The 18,142-nt window shown below is 39.0% G+C and overlaps 1 protein-coding gene across 1 annotated transcript in view; it reads left to right on the top strand.

Annotated features, from left to right (window-relative positions):
* LOC138319783 (papilin-like) overlaps positions 1-18,142 on the top strand; it is a 266,069-nt gene that overhangs the window by 225,786 nt on the left and 22,141 nt on the right. The window contains exons 19-27 of the mRNA XM_069262918.1: positions 217-326; positions 2,450-2,495; positions 3,304-3,483; positions 4,513-4,689; positions 7,199-7,387; positions 7,553-7,762; positions 10,906-11,079; positions 11,458-11,661; positions 11,842-12,048. Of these exons, the coding sequence (XP_069119019.1) occupies positions 217-326; positions 2,450-2,495; positions 3,304-3,483; positions 4,513-4,689; positions 7,199-7,387; positions 7,553-7,762; positions 10,906-11,079; positions 11,458-11,661; positions 11,842-12,048 (1,497 nt within the window). The remainder of the gene's footprint in view (positions 1-216; positions 327-2,449; positions 2,496-3,303; positions 3,484-4,512; positions 4,690-7,198; positions 7,388-7,552; positions 7,763-10,905; positions 11,080-11,457; positions 11,662-11,841; positions 12,049-18,142) is intronic.

Below are 18,142 nucleotides of genomic sequence, written 5' to 3' on the forward strand. Positions count from 1 at the left end.
GTCAACTAGATTAACAAAAATGATGTAAAGGGTCAGTCAACTAGATTATCAGAAATGATGTAAAATGTCAATCAACTAGATTATCAGAAGTGATGTAAAGGGTCAGTCAACTAGATTATCAGAAATGCTGTAAAGGGTCAGTCAACTAGATTACAAGAAATGCTGTAAGAGGTCAGTAAACTAGATCTTTACTCACTAAATAAGTTTTATTTTCAGATGTAGGAGTAGAGACGAAGCTGTGTAAGGCTGCACAATATGGCTGCTGTAGAGATGGGATCACTGTTGCTGCTGGCCCAAGTTACTACGGATGTCCAGATCACTGTTCAGTAAGGCCAAGCACTATTCAGTATGGCCATTAAAACTTAAATATCTGTATTGTGTTTTAGTATGGCCAGTAAAACTTAAATATCTGTATTGTGTTTTAGTATGGCCAGTAAAACTTAAATATCTGTATTGTGTTTTAGTATGGCCAGTAAAACTTAAATATCTGTTCAATGTTTAGGTATGGCCAGTAAAACTTAAATATTTGTACAATGTTTTGGTATGGCCAGTAAAACTTAAATATTTGTACAATGTTTAGGTATGGCCATTAAAACTTAAATATCTGTTCAATGTTTAGGTATGGCCAGTAAAACTTAAATATCATATAGTGTTTAGGTATGGGCTTATCATTAAAACTTAAATATCTGTTCAATGTTTTGGTTTGGCCAGTAAAACTTTCTTATCTGTACAATGTTTAGGTATGGCCAGTAAAACTTAAATATCTGTACAATGTTTGTTGCAGTAAAACTTAATATCTGTTGTTTTGGTATGGCCAGTAAAACTTAAATATCTGTACAATGTACAATTTTGGTATGGCCAGTAAAACTTAAATATCTGTACAATGTTTTGGTTTGGCCAGTAAAACTTAAATATCTGTACAATGTTTTGGTATGGCCAGTAAAACTTAAATATCTGTACAATGTTTTGGTATGGCCAGTAAAACTTAAATATCTGTACAATGTTTAGGTATGGCCAGTAAAACTTAAATATCTGTACAATGTTTAGGTATGGCCAGTAAAACTTAAATATCTGTACAATGTTTAGGTATGGCCAGTAAAACTTAAATATCTGTACAATGTTTTGGTATGCCAGTAAAACTTAAATATCTGTTCAATGTTTAGGTATGGCCAGTAAAACTTAAATATCTGTACAATGTTTTGGTATGGCCAGTAAAACTTAAATATCTGTACAATGTTTTGGAATGGCCAGTAAAACTTAAATATCTGTACAATGTTTAGGTATGGCCAGTAAAACTTAAATATCTGTACAATGTTTTGGTATGGCCAGTAAAACTTAAATATCTGTACAATGTTTTGGTATGGCCAGTAAAACTTAAATATCTGTACAATGTTTAGGTATGGCCAGTAAAACTTAAATATCTGTCATGTTGGGCATAAAACTTAACAATGTTTAGGTATGGCCAGTAAAACTTAATATCTGTCAATGTTTATGGCCATAAAACTTAAATATCTGTACCATTTTTAGTTAGGGCCAGTAAAACTTAAATATCTGTACAATGTTTTGGTATGGCCAGTAAAACTTAAATATCTGTTCAATGTTTTGGTATGGCCAGTAAAACTTAAATATCTGTACAATGTTTAGGTATGGCCAGTAAAACTTAAATATCTGTACAATGTTTTGGTATGGCCAGTAAAACTTAAATATCTGTACAATGTTTAGGTATGGCCAGTAAAACTTCAATATCTGTACAATGTTTAGGTACGGCCATTAAAATTTAAATATCTGTTCAATGTTTTAGTTTGGCCAGTAAAACTTTCATATCTGTACAATGTTTAGGTATGGCCAGTAAAACTTAAATATCTGTATAGTGTTTAGGTATGGCCATTAAAACTTAAATATCTGTTCAATGTTTTGGTTTGGCCAGTAAAACTTAAATATCTGTACAATGTTTAGGTATGGCCATTAAAACTTAAATATCTGTACAATGTTTTGGTTTGGCCAGTAAAACTTTCTTATCTGTACAATGTTTAGGTATGGCCAGTAAAACTTAAATATCTGTACAATGTTTAGGTATGGCCATTAAAAACTTCAATATCTATACAAAGTTTTGGTATGACCAGTAAAATTTAAATATCTGTACAATGTTTAGGTATGGCCATTAAAACTTCAATATCTATACAATGTTTTGGTATGGCCAGTAAAATTTAAATATCTGTTGAATGTTTTGGTATGGTCATTAAAACTCAAATATGTGCACAATATTTTGGTATGGCCAGTAAGAATAAAATCTGATTATTCTGTATAAAACTATAATTTCAGTAAATTTTTTCTCTATATCCAATAAAGCTGAATGTACTGTATTATGAGCAAACCCATGGCGGTTATAAGTTTGCTACCAAACAGCTCCAAATGTGGGTAACAAGGTTGTATCATTATATTGTTGTAGAGGAGTGAGTTTGGATGCTGTGAAGACCAGGTGACTACAGCTACAGGTAAGTTTATCCAGATCATTGAGCAATGGCAATCCTCAGGTCACTAATGATTTAACAAGGTTACCATGGTGGCAAAAACGTCCTTAGTAAATGATTGGTTACCATGGTGACGGTCCCCAGTTAATGATAGGAATTGTGGCGCTTTTTATCCCCATCTTGGACCATATCTTTATTTTGCTTATATGCTTTATAAAAATGATTGAAAGAATCATTTTATGTTTATGTCATATCTCGTCGTTTATCATAATAAACGGCCATTTTCAATTCATATCATGTTGTTGGTTTTCATTCACTTGCTTGGTCCAACAAGCTAGCCCTTGTCGACATTACGCGCCGGTATAAGTAACAATTAAAGGTTAACACAGTGATTAAAAACTTAAAAGAATTAAAGCCTGAATGAAAGTAATGGATAAGTAAAGAGTTTATCATTGTCAATAAGTGCAAAAATTAAAATAAATTAGTTTCCAACTAAATATAAGTTCTTAAAGTTAATGAAAAACTTAGTGAAGGTAACATGGTTATAACTTTGTCAGTGGTATCAGGGCTAGCACCTTATGCTGAGAGGTCTCTGTGTGCCTAATGTGATGAAGCTTTAACTTCATCAACACATTCCATACAACAGGTTCAAATATCAAAGGTATAGGAATTACTAAAGATAGAACATGTGTACAACATGTATCCTTATGATGGCAAAGTCGGTACCTCCAACTTCTATCCTGGTTCCTGAATACCTGGTAATGGCTTTGACATACTGATTCATTTTATCATTTATTACCTGAACACTTTGATAGAAAGCTATGTTTGACAGGTCCTAATGAGGAGGGATGTGATGGTGTGGATGAGGGGTCCGGAGACACTGACACAGATAACGACTGCCAGGAGAATGTCCACGGCTGCTGTCCAGACGGTACCACTCCAGCCACTGGACCTAACCATGAAGGCTGTGATAAGGATGAAACTGTTGTTACCATCAAACCTTCCTCTGGAGGTGTGTACCATTCTTGGTTAAATGTCCTGTTTCAATTCTTGTCCTGTCCATGATCAGGGAAAATCTGTTACAATTCATAGCTAGCCACCTCTAGCTAAAAATGTTCTTGTTACAATTCATCACAAGCTCAATATTAAATATTAATCCCATAGACTTATTTATATAAGAATATTTTTAACATGATAAACAGTGCTAGTAAATAAGTTAAAACTTGTGTTGTTTCTCTTAGACACCTGTAACAAGCCTTAAATAAGTTAAAACTTGTGTTGTATCTCTAAGACACCTGTAACAAGCCTTAAATAAGTTAAAACTTGTGTTGTATATCTTAGACACCTGTAACAAGTCTTAAATAAGTTAAAACTTGTGTTGTATCTCTTAGACACCTGTAACAAGCCTTAAATAAGTTAAAACTTGTGTTGTATCTCTTAGACACCTGTAACAAGCCTTAAATAAGTTAAAACATGTGTTGTATCTCTTAGACACCTGTAACAAGCCTTAAATAAGTTAAAACTTGTGTTGTATCTCTTAGACACCTGTAACAAGCCTTAAATAAGTTAAAACTTGTGTTGTATCTCTTAGACACCTGTAACAAGCCTTAAATAAGTTAAAACTTGTGTTGTATCTCTTAGACACCTGTAACAAGCCTTAAATAAGTTAAAACTTGTGTTGTATCTCTTAGACACCTGTAACAAGCCTTAAATAAGTTGAAACTTGTGTTGTTTCTCTTAGACACCTGTAACAAGTCTTAAATAAGTTAAAACTTGTGTTGTTTCTCTTAGACACCTGTAACAAGCTTTAAATAAGTTAAAACTTGTGTTGTTTCTCTTAGACACCTGTTAAAAGCCTTAAATAAGTTAAAATTTGTGTTGTATCTCTTAGACACCTGTAACAAGCCTTAAATAAGTTAAAACTTGTGTTGTATCTCTTAGACACCTGTAACAAGCCTTAAATAAGTTAAAACTTGTGTTGTTTCTCTTAGACACCTGTAACAAGCCTTAAATAAGTTAAAACTTGTGTTGTTTCTCTTAGACACCTGTAACAAGCCTGCGATGAGGGGTCCCTGTTCCGACTATACTGTAAAATGGTTCCATAACTCCACATCTAAGCAATGTGAGAGGTTCTGGTACGGAGGCTGTCAGGGAAATGGAAATCAGTTTGAAGAGGAGGAGGAATGCACAAGAACTTGTGTTGAAAAAACTCAGGACAGTACGTATATGGCTGATGGCAGGGTAGTTTTGACTGTCTGGCTTTCCCTACTATATCGCTGATGGCAGGGTAGTTTTGACTGTCTGGCTTTCCCTACTATATGGCTGATGGCAGGGTAGTTTTGGTTGTCTGGCTTTCCCTACTATATGGCTGATGGCAGGGTAGTTTTGACTGTCTGGCTTTCCCTACTATATGGCTGATGACAGGGTAGTTTTGGTTGTCTGGCTTTCCCTACTATATGGCTGATGGCAGGGTAGTTTTGGTTGTCTGACTTTCCCTACTATATGGCTGATGGCAGGGTAGTTTTGACTGTCTGGCTTTCCCTACTATAATGCTGATGGCAGGGTAGTTTTGACTGTCTGGCTTTCCCTACTATATGGCTGATGGCAGGGTAGTTTTGACTGTCTGGCTTTCCCTACTATATGGCTGATGGCAGGGTAGTTTTGGTTGTCTGACTTTCACTACTATATGGCTGATGGCAGGGTAGTTTTGACTGTCTGGCTTTCCCTACTATATGGCTGATGGCAGGGTAGTTTTGGTTGTCTGGCTTTCCCTACTATATGGCTGATGGCAGGGTAGTTTTGGCTGTCTGGCTTTCCCTACTATATGGCTGATGGCAGGGTAGTTTTGGCTGTCTGGCTTTCCCTACTATATGGCTGATGGCAGGGTAGTTTTGGCTGTCTGGCTTTCCCTACTATATCGCTGATGGCAGGATAGATTTGACTGTCTGGCTTTCCCTACTATATGGCTGATGGCAGGGTAGTTTTGGCTGTCTGGCTTTCACTACTATATGGCTGATGGCAGGGTAGTTTTGACTGTCTGGCTTTCCCTACTATATGGCTGATGGCAGGGTAGTTTTGACTGTCTAGCTTTCCCTACTACATTACTGATGGCAGGGTAGATTTGACAGTCTGGCTTTTCCTACTATATGGCTGATGGCAGGGTAGTTTTGACTGTCTGGCTTCCCCTACTATATGGCTGATGGCAGGGTAGTTTTGACTGTCTGGCTTTCCCTATTATATGGCTGAAGGCAGGCTAGATTTGACTGTCTGGCTTTCCCTACTATATGGCTGATGGCAGGGTAGTTTTGGTTGTCTGACTTTCCCTACTATATGGCTGATGGCAGGGTAGTTTTGACTGTCTGGCTTTCCCTACTATATGGCTGATGGCAGGGTAGTTTTGGTTGTCTGGCTTTCCCTACTATATGGCTAATGGCAGGGTAGTTTTGGCTGTCTGGCTTTCCCTACTATATGGCTGATGGCAGGGTAGTTTTGACTGTCTGGCTTGCCCTACTATATGCCTGATGGCAGGGTAGTTTTGGCTGTCTGGCTTTCCCTACTATATGGCTGATGGTAGGGTATATTTGACTGTCTGGCTTTCCCTACTATATGGCTGATGGCAGGGTAGTTTTGGCTGTCTGGCTATCCCTACTATATGGCTGATGGCAGGGTAGTTTTGACTGTCTGGCTTTCCGTACTAAATCGCTGATGGCAGGGTAGTTTTGACTGTCTGGCTTTCCCTACTATATGGCTGATGGCAGGGTAGTTTTGACTGTCTGGCTTTCCCTACTATATGGCTGATGTCAGGGTAGTTTTGACTGTCTGGCTTTCCCTACTATATCGCTGATGGCATGGTAGTTTTGACTGTCTGGCTTTTCCTACTATATGACTGATGGCAGGATAGATTTGACTGTCTGGCTATCCCTACTATATGGCTGATGGCAGGGTAGTTTTGACTGTCTGGCTTTCCCTACTATATGGCTGATGGCAGGGTAGTTTTGACTGTCTGGCTTTCCCTACTATATCGCTGATGGCAGGGTAGTTTTGACTGTCTGGCTTTCCCTACTATATGGCTGATGGCAGGGTAGTTTTGGCTGTCTGGCTTTCCCTACTATATGGCTGATGGCAGGGTAGTTTTGACTGTCTGGCTTTCCCTACTGTATCGCTGATGGCAGGGTAGTTTTGACTGTCTGGCTTTCCCTACTATATGGCTGATGGCAGGGTAGTTTTGGCTGTCTGGCTTTCCCTACTATATGGCTGATGGCAGGGTAGTTTTGACTGTCTGGCTTTCCCTACTGTATCGCTGATGGCAGGGTAGTTTTGACTGTCTGGCTTTCCCTACTATATGGCTGATGGCAGGGTAGTTTTGGCTGTCTGGCTTTCCCTACTATATCGCTGATGGCAGGGTAGTTTTGACTGTCTGGCTTTCCCTACTATATGGCTGATGGCAGGGTAGTTTTGACTGTCTGGCTTTCCCTACTTAATGTTATAAATCAACCAACCTCAAAACTTGGCTAACTTTTTCTATACGATTTCTTGTCACTCTATATGAATTCACTTAAAGAGATGTCACAAGTAAAAGGTCACACTGACCTACTTTCTGACTATATAATGAATATGATATACATGTATGATGCTGTATTAAATCAATTTATATAGTGGTTTCTGTAACTGCTCATAATGGCATCTTATATAGACACCAATCTTTAATTTCCTTTTGTTTGCTCCAGTTAACCTGCCATGCAAGCTTCCCAAAGATATCGGACCATGCCGAGCCCTTGTTCCACGATTTTACTTTAACCAGCAGACAGAGCGATGTGAACAGTTTGGCTATGGAGGTTGCCAGGGCAATGCCAACAACTTTGCCACTATTGAACTTTGCCGACAGACGTGTGAGGAGATTATCGTGGAAGAACTTGGTAAATAATCTGTGAACTGACTATCAATACTTAATCATGTAATCAAGGCGTTTAAAATATTTGTACTCTAAAACATTTCTTTTTCATTCTCTGTCTGAATTATATTGATGTTATAATTTTTTGTGTCTATGGAAACAATAATGTTTATCCCGCGTTTGTTTGTAGACACTTGCCAGCAGCCAATGGAGATTGGTCCATGTCGCGGTAGTTACCCACGCTACTACTACAACAGTAGGACACGGGAATGTACACAATTCACCTACGGAGGGTGTGATGGAAATGAAAACAATTTCGACAGTCGTGAGAGATGTGTACAGCGCTGTGCTCCCAATGTCATTCCATCGGTAACGGATGCACCAGTCGTTCCTACAGAAGGTAATGTTTAGATCAGTTTGTCCCATATACAACAAAAATTGGGTCTGAATAATTCAAATACAACAAAGATTGTGTCTGAATAATTCAAATACAACAAAGATTGTGTCTGAATAATTCAAATACAACAAAGATTGTGTCTGAATAATTCAGATACAACAAAGATTGGGTCAGAATAATTCAGATACAACAAAGATTGGGTCTGAATAATTCAGATACAACAAAGATTGTGTCTGAATAAATCATATACAACAAAGATTGTGTCTGAATAAATTCACATACAACAAAGATTGTGTCTGAATAATTCAAATACAACAAAGATTGGGTCTGAATAATTCACATACAACAAAGATTGTGTCTGAATAATTCAGATACAACAAAGATTGGGTCTGAATAATTCACATACAACAAAGATTGGGTTTGAATAATTCACATACAACAAAGATTGTGTCTGAATAATTCAGATACAACAAAGATTGGGTCTGAGTAATTCACATACAACAAAGATTGTGTCTGAATAATTCAAATACAACAAAGATTGTGTCTGAATAAATTCACATACAACAAAGATTGTGTCTGAATAATTCAGATACAACAAAGATTGTGTCTGAATAAATCATATACAACAAAGATTGTGTCTGAATAATTCTAATACAACAAAGATTGTGTCTGAATAATTCAAATACAACAAAGATTGGGTCTGAATAATTCACATACAACAAAGATTGTGTCTGAATAATTCAGATACAACAAAGATTGGGTCTGAATAATTCACATACAACAAAGATTGCGTCTGAATAATTTAATACAACAAAGATTGTGTCTGAATAATTCAGATACAACAAAGATTGTGTCTGATTAATTCTAATACAACAACGATTGGGTCTGAATAATTCAAATACAACAAAGATTGTGTCTGAATAAATTCACATACAACAAAGATTGGGTCTGAATAATTCACATACAACAAAGATTGGGTCTGAATAATTCAAATACAACAAAGATTGGGTCTGAATAAATTCAAATACAACAAAGATTGGGTCTGAATAAATTCACATACAACAAAGATTGTGTCTGAATAATTCACATACAACAAAGATTGCGTCTGAATAATTCAAATACAACAAAGATTGTGTTCTGAATAATTCACATACAACAAAGATTGTGTCTGAATAATTCACATACAACAAAGATTGGTCTGAATAATTCACATACAACAAAGATTGGGTCTGAATAATTCAAATACAACAAAGATTGGGTCTGAATAAATTCACATACAACAAAAATTGTGTCTGAATAATTCACATACAACAAAGATTGCGTCTGAATAATTCAAATACAACAAAGATTGTGTCTGAATAATTCTCATACAACAAAGATTGTGTCTGAATAATTCACATACAACAAAGATTGTGTCTGAATAAATTCACATACAACAAAGATTGTGTCTGAATAATTCTAATACAACAACGATTGGGTCTGAATAATTCAAATACAACAAAGATTGTGTTACAACAAAGATTGTGTCTGAATAATTCACATACAACAAAGATTGTGTCTGAATAATTCTAATACAACAACGATTGGGTCTGAATAATTCAAATACAACAAAGATTGTGTCTGAATAAATTCACATACAACAAAGATTGTGTCTGAATAATTCTAATACAACAACGATTGCGTCTGAATAATTCAAATACAACAAAGATTGTGTCTGAATAAATTCACATACAACAAAGATTGTGTCTGAATAATTCTAATACAACAAAGATTGTGTCTGAATAATTCACATACAACAAAGATTGTGTCTGAATAATTCACATACAACAAAGATTGTCTGAATAATTCAATACAATTGTGTGTCTGAATAATTCAAATACAACAAAGATTGGGTCTGAATAATTCAAATACAACAAAGATTGGGTCTGAATAATTCAAATACAACAAAGATTGAGTCTGAATAATTCACTTACAACAAAGATTGAGTCTGAATAATTCACATACAACAAAGATTGGGTCTGAATAAATTCACATACAACAAAGATTGTGTCTGAATAATTCAAATACAACAAAGATTGAGTCTGAATAATTCACTTACAACAAAGATTATGTCTGAATAATTCAGATACAACAAAGATTGTGTCTGAATAAATCATATACAACAAAGATTGTGTCTGAATAAATTAACATACAACAAAGATTGTGTCTGAATAAATTAACATACAACAAAGATTGTGTCTGAATAATTCAAATACAACAAAGATTGAGTCTGAATAATTCACTTACAACAAAGATTGTGTCTGAATAATTCAGATACAACAAAGATTGTGTCTGAATAAATCATATACAACAAAGATTGTGTCTGAATAAATTAACATACAACAAAGATTGTGTCTGAATAAATTCACATACAACAAAGATTGTGTCTGAATAATTCACATACAACAAAGATTAGGTTTGAATAATTCACATACAACAAAGATTGTGTCTGAATAATTCAGATACAACAAAGATTTGGTTTGAATAATTCACATACAACAAAGATTGGGTTTGAATAATTCAGATACAACAAAGATTGTGTCTGAATAATTCAGATACAACAAAGATTGTGTCTGAATAATTCAGATACAACAAAGATTGTGTCTGAATAAATTCACATACAACAAAGATTGTGTCTGAATAATTCACATACAACAAAGATTGGGTTTGAATAATTCAGATACAACAAAGATTGTGTCTGAATAATTCAGATACAACAAAGATTTGGTTTGAATAATTCACATACAACAAAGATTGGGTTTGAATAATTCACATACAACAAAGATTGGGTTTGAATAATTCAGATACAACAAAGATTGTGTCTGAATAATTCAGATACAACAAAGATTTGGTTTGAATAATTCACAAACAACAAAGATTGGGTCTGAATAATTCAGATATCAAGCTGGATATGATGAGTATATCAGTTTTTCAATTATGTTAACAGTATATATAGAATATGACAATTTGTTACAATAAAATTGTGAAGTAAATCTCTGCCTAATTATTGTACATTACTTAACTATAAAATGTTTATTTACCAGTAGAAAATTATTTTGTTTTTCTGATAATTGTATAAAGACAGATTTACAATGATTACTTCACAGAAAAAGACATCTGTCTTTTATCGTATGAGGCTGGACCCTGCTCCGGAACAGAAACCAAATGGTATTATGACTTCAATGAGGGTTTCTGTAAACAGTTTGTGTACGGAGGCTGTGGACAAAATGAAAACAATTTCAATTCCAAGGAGGAATGTGAAAACCGATGTAGTCGAGCACGTAAGTATAGATATAGAATGTAAAATGTGAAAACCAATGTAGTCAAGTATATAATTATATACAAGGTACCAATATATTGCAGCACATATATATTTGGTAGTAGGTAAGTCAAATTCAACATCACCAGGTAAAGATATGAAAAATGAAATCATCAGTCGCAGACTCGCAATACTTATACCATAGTAACCTGCAACAGTATCGCCTCACAGAGGTATATGATATTATAATATTCTAGCCTGTATCTAGTAAGGTTTGCTGACAACCAGTGTAGTAAAATCACACCTTTATATTCCTAATTAGACAAATAAGAAACCTAATTAGACAAACAAGAAACCTTCAAATGATACCTGTATTGCTCTTTTACCTGGCATGTTCCAGATGTGTGTGGTAGTGGCGAGTCCTCCTCCCCAATACAGTGTAACGCTTACATCCGACGTTACCGTTACGACCGCCAGAGCGCCTCCTGTCAGGAGTTTATTTATGGTGGTTGTGGAGGAAACTCGAACAATTTTGCCTCCCTTGAAGCTTGTCAGCGCAAGTGTATCACCGGAGGGTCAGTAACCAGACCAATGTCACAGAAAGGTGAGAGATCTAGGAATAACATCAACCATTTTTAACAGTAGCAAAACTTTCTAAGCTTTTTTTTTTACACTTTGACCTGAGATCTAGGAATACCATCAACCATTTTTAACAGTAACAAAACTTTCGAAGCCTTTTTCTTTATACTATGACCTGTCTGATGTATTCTTTTGGTGTTAACAGAAATCTGTGCTCTGCCGAAGGAGAGTGGGCCATGTTTCGCATACATCAGGAGATATTTCTACAACTCTAACTCTGGGTCATGTGAACAGTTTATCTACGGTGGGTGTAGTGGGAACCAGAACAATTTTGAAGACATAGGAACCTGCCAGGAGAAGTGTGCTGAGGACTCTGTCGATGGATCAGGGGAGGTGGAAACCGACACTGCAGGTAAATTATCTGTACATGGGAGTCAACTCCATTATCAGGGGAGGTGGAAACCGACACCGCAGGTAAATTATCTGTACAGGGGAGTTAACTCCATTTTCAGGGGAGGTGGAAACCGACACTACAGGTAAATAATCTGTACAGGGAAATTAACTCCATTATCAGGGGAGGTGGAAACTGACACTGCAACTAAATTATCTGTACAGGGGAGTTAACTCCATTATCAGGGGAGGTGAAAACCGACGCTGCAGGTAAATTATCTGTACAGGGAAGTTAACTCAATTATTGGGGGAGGTGGAAACCGACACTGCAGGTAAATTATCTGTACAGGGAAGTTAACTCCATTATCAGGGGAGGTGGAAACCGACACTACAGGTAAATAATCTGTACAGGGGAGTAAACTCCATTATCAGGGGAGGTGGAAACTGACAATGCAACTAAATTATCTGTACAGGGGAGTTAACTCCATTATCAGGGGAGGTGGAAACCGACACTGCAGGTAAATTATCTGTACAGGGAAGTTAACTCCATTATCAGGGGAGGTGGAAACCGACACTGCAGGTAAATTATTTGTACAGGGGAGTTAACTCCATTATCAGGGGAGGTGGAAACCGACACTGCAGGTAAATTATCTGTACAGGGGAGTCAACTCCATTATCAGGGGAGGTGGAAACCGACACTGCAGGTAAATTATCTGTACAGGGGAGTTAACTCCATTATCAGGGGAGGTGGAAACCGACACTGCAGGTAAATTATCTGTACAGGGGAGTCAACTCCATTATCAGGGGAGTTGAAAACTGACACTGCAGGTAAATCATCTGTACATGGGAGTCAACTCCATTATCAGGGGAGGTGGAAACTGACACTGCAGGTAAATTATCTGTACAGGGGAGTCAACTCCATTATCAGGGGAGGTGGAAACGGACATTGCAGGTAAATTATCTGTACAGGGGAGTCAACTCCATTATCAGGGGAGTTGAAAACTGACACTGCAGGTAAATCATCTGTACATGGGAGTCAACTCCATTATCAAGGGAGGTGGAAACTGACACTGCAGGTAAATTATCTGTACAGGGGAGTCAACTCCATTATCAGGGGAGTTGGAAACCGACACCGCAGGTAAATTATCTGTACATGGGAGTCAACTCCATTATCAGGGGAGGTGGAAACCGACACCGCAGGTAAATTATCTGTACAGGATAGTCAACTCCATTATCAGGGGAGGTGGAAACCGACACCGCAGGTAAATTATCTGTACAGGGGAGTTAACTCCATTATCAGGGGAGGTGGAAACCGACACTACAGGTAAATAATCTGTACAGGGGAGTAAACTCCATTATCAGGGGAGGTGGAAACTGACACTGCAGGTAAATTATCTGTACAGGGGAGTTAACTCCATTATCAGGGGAGGTGGAAACCGACACCGCAGGTAAATTTTCTGTACAGGGGAGGTCAACTCCATCATCAGGGGAGGTGGAAACTGACACTACAGGTAAATAATCTGTACAGGGGAGTTAACTCCATTATCAGGGGAGGTGGAAACCGACACTGCAGGTAAATTATCTGTACAGGGGAGTTAACTCCATTATCAGGGGAGGTGGGAAACCGACACTGCAGGTAAATTATCTGTACAGGATAGTCAACTCCATTATCAGGGGAGGTGGAAACCAACACTGCAGGTAAATTATCTGTACATGGGAGTCAAATCCATTATCAGGGGAGGTGGAAACTGACACTGCAGGTAAATTATCTGTACAGGGGAGTTAACTCCATTATCAGGGGAGGTGGAAACTGACACTGCAGGTAAATTATCTGTACATGGGAGTCAACTCCATTATCAGGGGAGGTGGAAACCGACACTGCAGGTAAATTATCTGTACAGGGGAGTCAACTCCATTATCAGGGGAGGTGGAAACCGACACTGCAGGTAAATTATCTGTACAGGGGAGTCAACTCCATTATCAGGGGAGGTGGAAACCGACACTGCAGGTAAATTATCTGTACATGGGAGTCAACTCCATTATCAGGGGAGGTGGAAACTGACACTGCAGGTAAATTATCTGTACAGGGGAGTCAACTCCATTATCAGGGGAGGTGGAAACCGACACTGCAGGTAAATTATCTGTACAGGGGAGTCAACTCCATTATCAGGGGAGGTGGAAACCGACACTGCAGGTAAATTATCTGTACAGGGGAGTTAACTCCATTATCAGGGGAGGTGGAAACTGACACTGCAGGTAAATTTATCTGTACAGGGGAGTTAAACTCCATTATCAGGGGAGGTGGAAACCGACACTGCAGGTAAATTATCTGTACAGGGGAGTTAACTCCATTATCAGGGGAGGTGGAAACCGACACTGCAGGTAAATTATCTGTACAGGGGAGTTAACTCCATTATCAGGGGAGGTGGAAACTGACACTGCAGGTAAATTATCTGTACAGGGGAGTTAACTCCATTATCAGGGGAGGTGGAAACCGACACTGCAGGTAAATTATCTGTACAGGGGAGTTAACTCCATTATCAGGGGAGGTGGAAACCGACACTGCAGGTAAATTATCTGTACAGGGGAGTTAACTTCATTATCAGGGGAGGTGGAAACCGACACTGCAGGTAAATTATCTGTACATGGGAGTCAACTCCATTATCAGGGGAGGTGGAAACTGACACTGCAGGTAAATTATCTGTACAGGGGAGTTAACTTCATTATCAGGGGAGGTGGAAACTGACACTGCAGGTAAATTATCTGTACAGGGGAGTTAACTCCATTATCAGGGGAGGTGGAAACTGACACTGCAGGTAAATTATCTGTACAGGGGAGTTAACTCCATTATCAGGGGAGTTGGAAACTGACAATGCAGGTAAATTATCTGTACAGGGGAATAACTCCATTATCAGGGGAGGTGGAAACCGACACTGCAGGTAAATAATCTGTACAGGGGTGTAAACTACATTATCAGGGGAGGTGGAAACTGACACTGCAGGTAAATTATCTGTACAGGGGAGTTAACTCCATTATCAGGGGAGGTGGAAACCGACACTGCAGGTAAATTATCTGTACAGGGGAGTAAACTCCATTATCAGGGGAGGTGGAAACTGACACTGCAGGTAAATTATCTGTACAGGGGAGTCAACTCCATTATCAAGGGAGGTTGGAAACTGACACTGCAGGTAAATTATCTGTACAGGGAGTTAACTCCATTATCAGGGGAGGTGGAAACTGACACTGCAGGTAAATTATCTGTACAGGGGAGTCAACTCCATTATCAGGGGAGGTGGAAACTGACACTGCAGGTAAATTATCTGTACAGGGGAGTCAACTCCATTATCAGGGGAGGTGGAAACCGACACTGCAGGTAAATTATCTGTACAGGGGAGTCAACTCCATTATCAGGGGAGGTGGAAACCGACACTGCAGGTAAATTATCTGTACAGGGGAGTCAACTCCATTATCAGGGGAGGTGGAAACCGACACTGCAGGTAAATTATCTGTACATGGGAGTCAACTCCATTATCAGGGGAGGTGGAAACTGTCACCGCTGGTAAATTATCTGTACATGGGAGTCAACTCCATTATCAGGGGAGGTGGAAACTGACACTGCAGGTAAATTATCTGTACAGGGGAGTTAACTCCATTATCAGGGGAGGTGGAAACCGACACTGCAGGTAAATTATCTGTACAGGGAAGTTAACTCCATTATCAGGGGAGGTGGAAACCGACACTGCAGGTAAATTATCTGTACAGGGGAGTTAACTCCATTATCAGGGGAGGTGGAAACCGACACTGCAGGTAAATTATCTGTACATGGGAGTCAACTCCATTATCAGGGGAGGTGGAAACTGACACTGCAGGTAAATTATCTGTACAGGGGAGTTAACTTCATTATCAGGGGAGGTGGAAACCGACACTGCAGGTAAATTATCTGTACATGGGAGTCAACTCCATTATCAGGGGAGGTGGAAACTGACACTGCAGGTAAATTATCTGTACAGGGGAGTTAACTCCATTATCAGGGGAGGTGGAAACTGACACTGCAGGTAAATTATCTGTACAGGGGAGTTAACTCCATTATCAGGGGAGGTGGAAACTGACACTGCAGGTAAATTATCTGTACAGGGGAGTTAACTCCATTATCAGGGGAGTTGGAAACTGACACTGCAGGTAAATTATCTGTACAGGGGAGTTAACTCCATTATCAGGGGAGTTGGAAACTGACACTGCAGGTAAATTATCTGTACAGGGGAGTTAACTCCATTATCAGGGGAGGTGGAAACTGACACTGCAGGTAAATTTTCTGTACAGGGGAGTTAACTCCATTATCAGGGGAGGTGGAAACCGACACTGCAGGTAAATTATCTGTACAGGGGAGTTAACTCCATTATCAGGGGAGGTGGAAACCGACACTGCAGGTAAATTATCTGTACAGGGGAGTTAACTCCATTATCAGGGGAGGTGGAAACTGACACTGCAGGTAAATTATCTGTACAGGGGAATAACTCCATTATCAGGGGAGGTGGAAACCGACACTGCAGGTAAATAATCTGTACAAGGGAGTTAACTCCATTATCAGGGGAGGTGGAAACTGACACTGCAGGTAAATTATCTGTACATGGGAGTCAACTCCATTATCAGGGGAGGTGGAAACCGACACTGCAGGTAAATTATCTGTACAGGGAAGTTAACTCCATTATCAGGGGAGGTGGAAACCGACACTGCAGGTAAATTATTTGTACAGGGGAGTTAACTCCATTATCAGGGGAGGTGGAAACTGACACTGCAGGTAAATTATCTGTACAGGGGAGTTAACTCCATTATCAGGGGAGGTGGAAACCGACACTGCAGGTAAATTATCTGTACAGGGGAGTCAACTCCATTATCAAGGGAGGTGGAAACCGACACTGCAGGTAAATTATCTGTACATGGGAGTCAACTCCATTATCAGGGGAGGTGGAAACTGACACTGCAGGTAAATTATCTGTACAGGGGAAGTTAACTTCATTATCAGGGGAGGTGGAAACCGACACCGCAGGTAAATTATCTGTACAGGGGAGTTGGAAACTGACACTGCAGGTAAATTATCTGTACAGGGGAGTTAACTCCATTATCAGCGGAGTTGGAAACTGACACTGCAGGTAAATTATCTGTACAGGGGAATAACTCCATTATCAGGGGAGGTTGAAACTGACAATGCAGGTAAATTATCTGTACAGGGGAATAACTCCATTATCAGGGGAGGTGGAAACCGACACTGCAGGTAAATAATCTGTACAGGGGAGTAAACTCCATTATCAGGGGAGGTGGAAACCGACACTGCAGGTAAATTATCTGTACAGGGGAGTTAACTCCATTATCAGGGGAGGTGGAAACCGACACTGCAGGTAAATTATCTGTACAGGGGAGTTAAACTCCATTATCAGGGGAGGTGGAAACCGACACTGCAGGTAAATTATCTGTACAGGGGAGGTCAACTCCATTATCAGGGGAGGTGGAAACCGACACTGCAGGTAAATTATCTGTACAGGGGAGTTAACTCCATTATCAGGGGAGGTGGAAACCGACACTGCAGGTAAATTATCTGTACAGGGGAGTTAACTCCATTATCAGGGGAGGTGGAAACCGACACTGCAGGTAAATTATTTGTACAGGGGAGTTAACTCCAATATCAGGGGAGGTGGAAACTGACACTGCAGGTAAATTATCTGTACAGGGGAGTTAACTTCATTATCAGGGGAGGTGGAAACCGACACTGCAGGTAAATTATCTGTACAGGGGAGTCAACTCCATTATCAGGGGAGGTGGAAACCGACACTGCAGGTAAATTATCTGTACATGGGAGTCAACTCCATTATCAGGGGAGGTGGAAACTGACACTGCAGGTAAATTATCTGTACAGGGGAGTTAACTTCATTATCAGGGGAGGTGGAAACTGAAACCGACACCGCAGGTAAATTATCTGTACAGGGGAGTTGGAAACTGACACTGCAGGTAAATTATCTGTACAGGGGAGTTAACTCCATTATCAGGGGAGTTGGAAACTGACACTGCAGGTAAATTATCTGTACAGGGGAGTTAACTCCATTATCAGGGGAGGTGGAAAC

Source organism: Argopecten irradians, chromosome 3 (genome assembly GCF_041381155.1).
Source record: "Argopecten irradians isolate NY chromosome 3, Ai_NY, whole genome shotgun sequence".
NCBI lineage: Eukaryota > Metazoa > Mollusca > Bivalvia > Pectinida > Pectinidae > Argopecten > Argopecten irradians.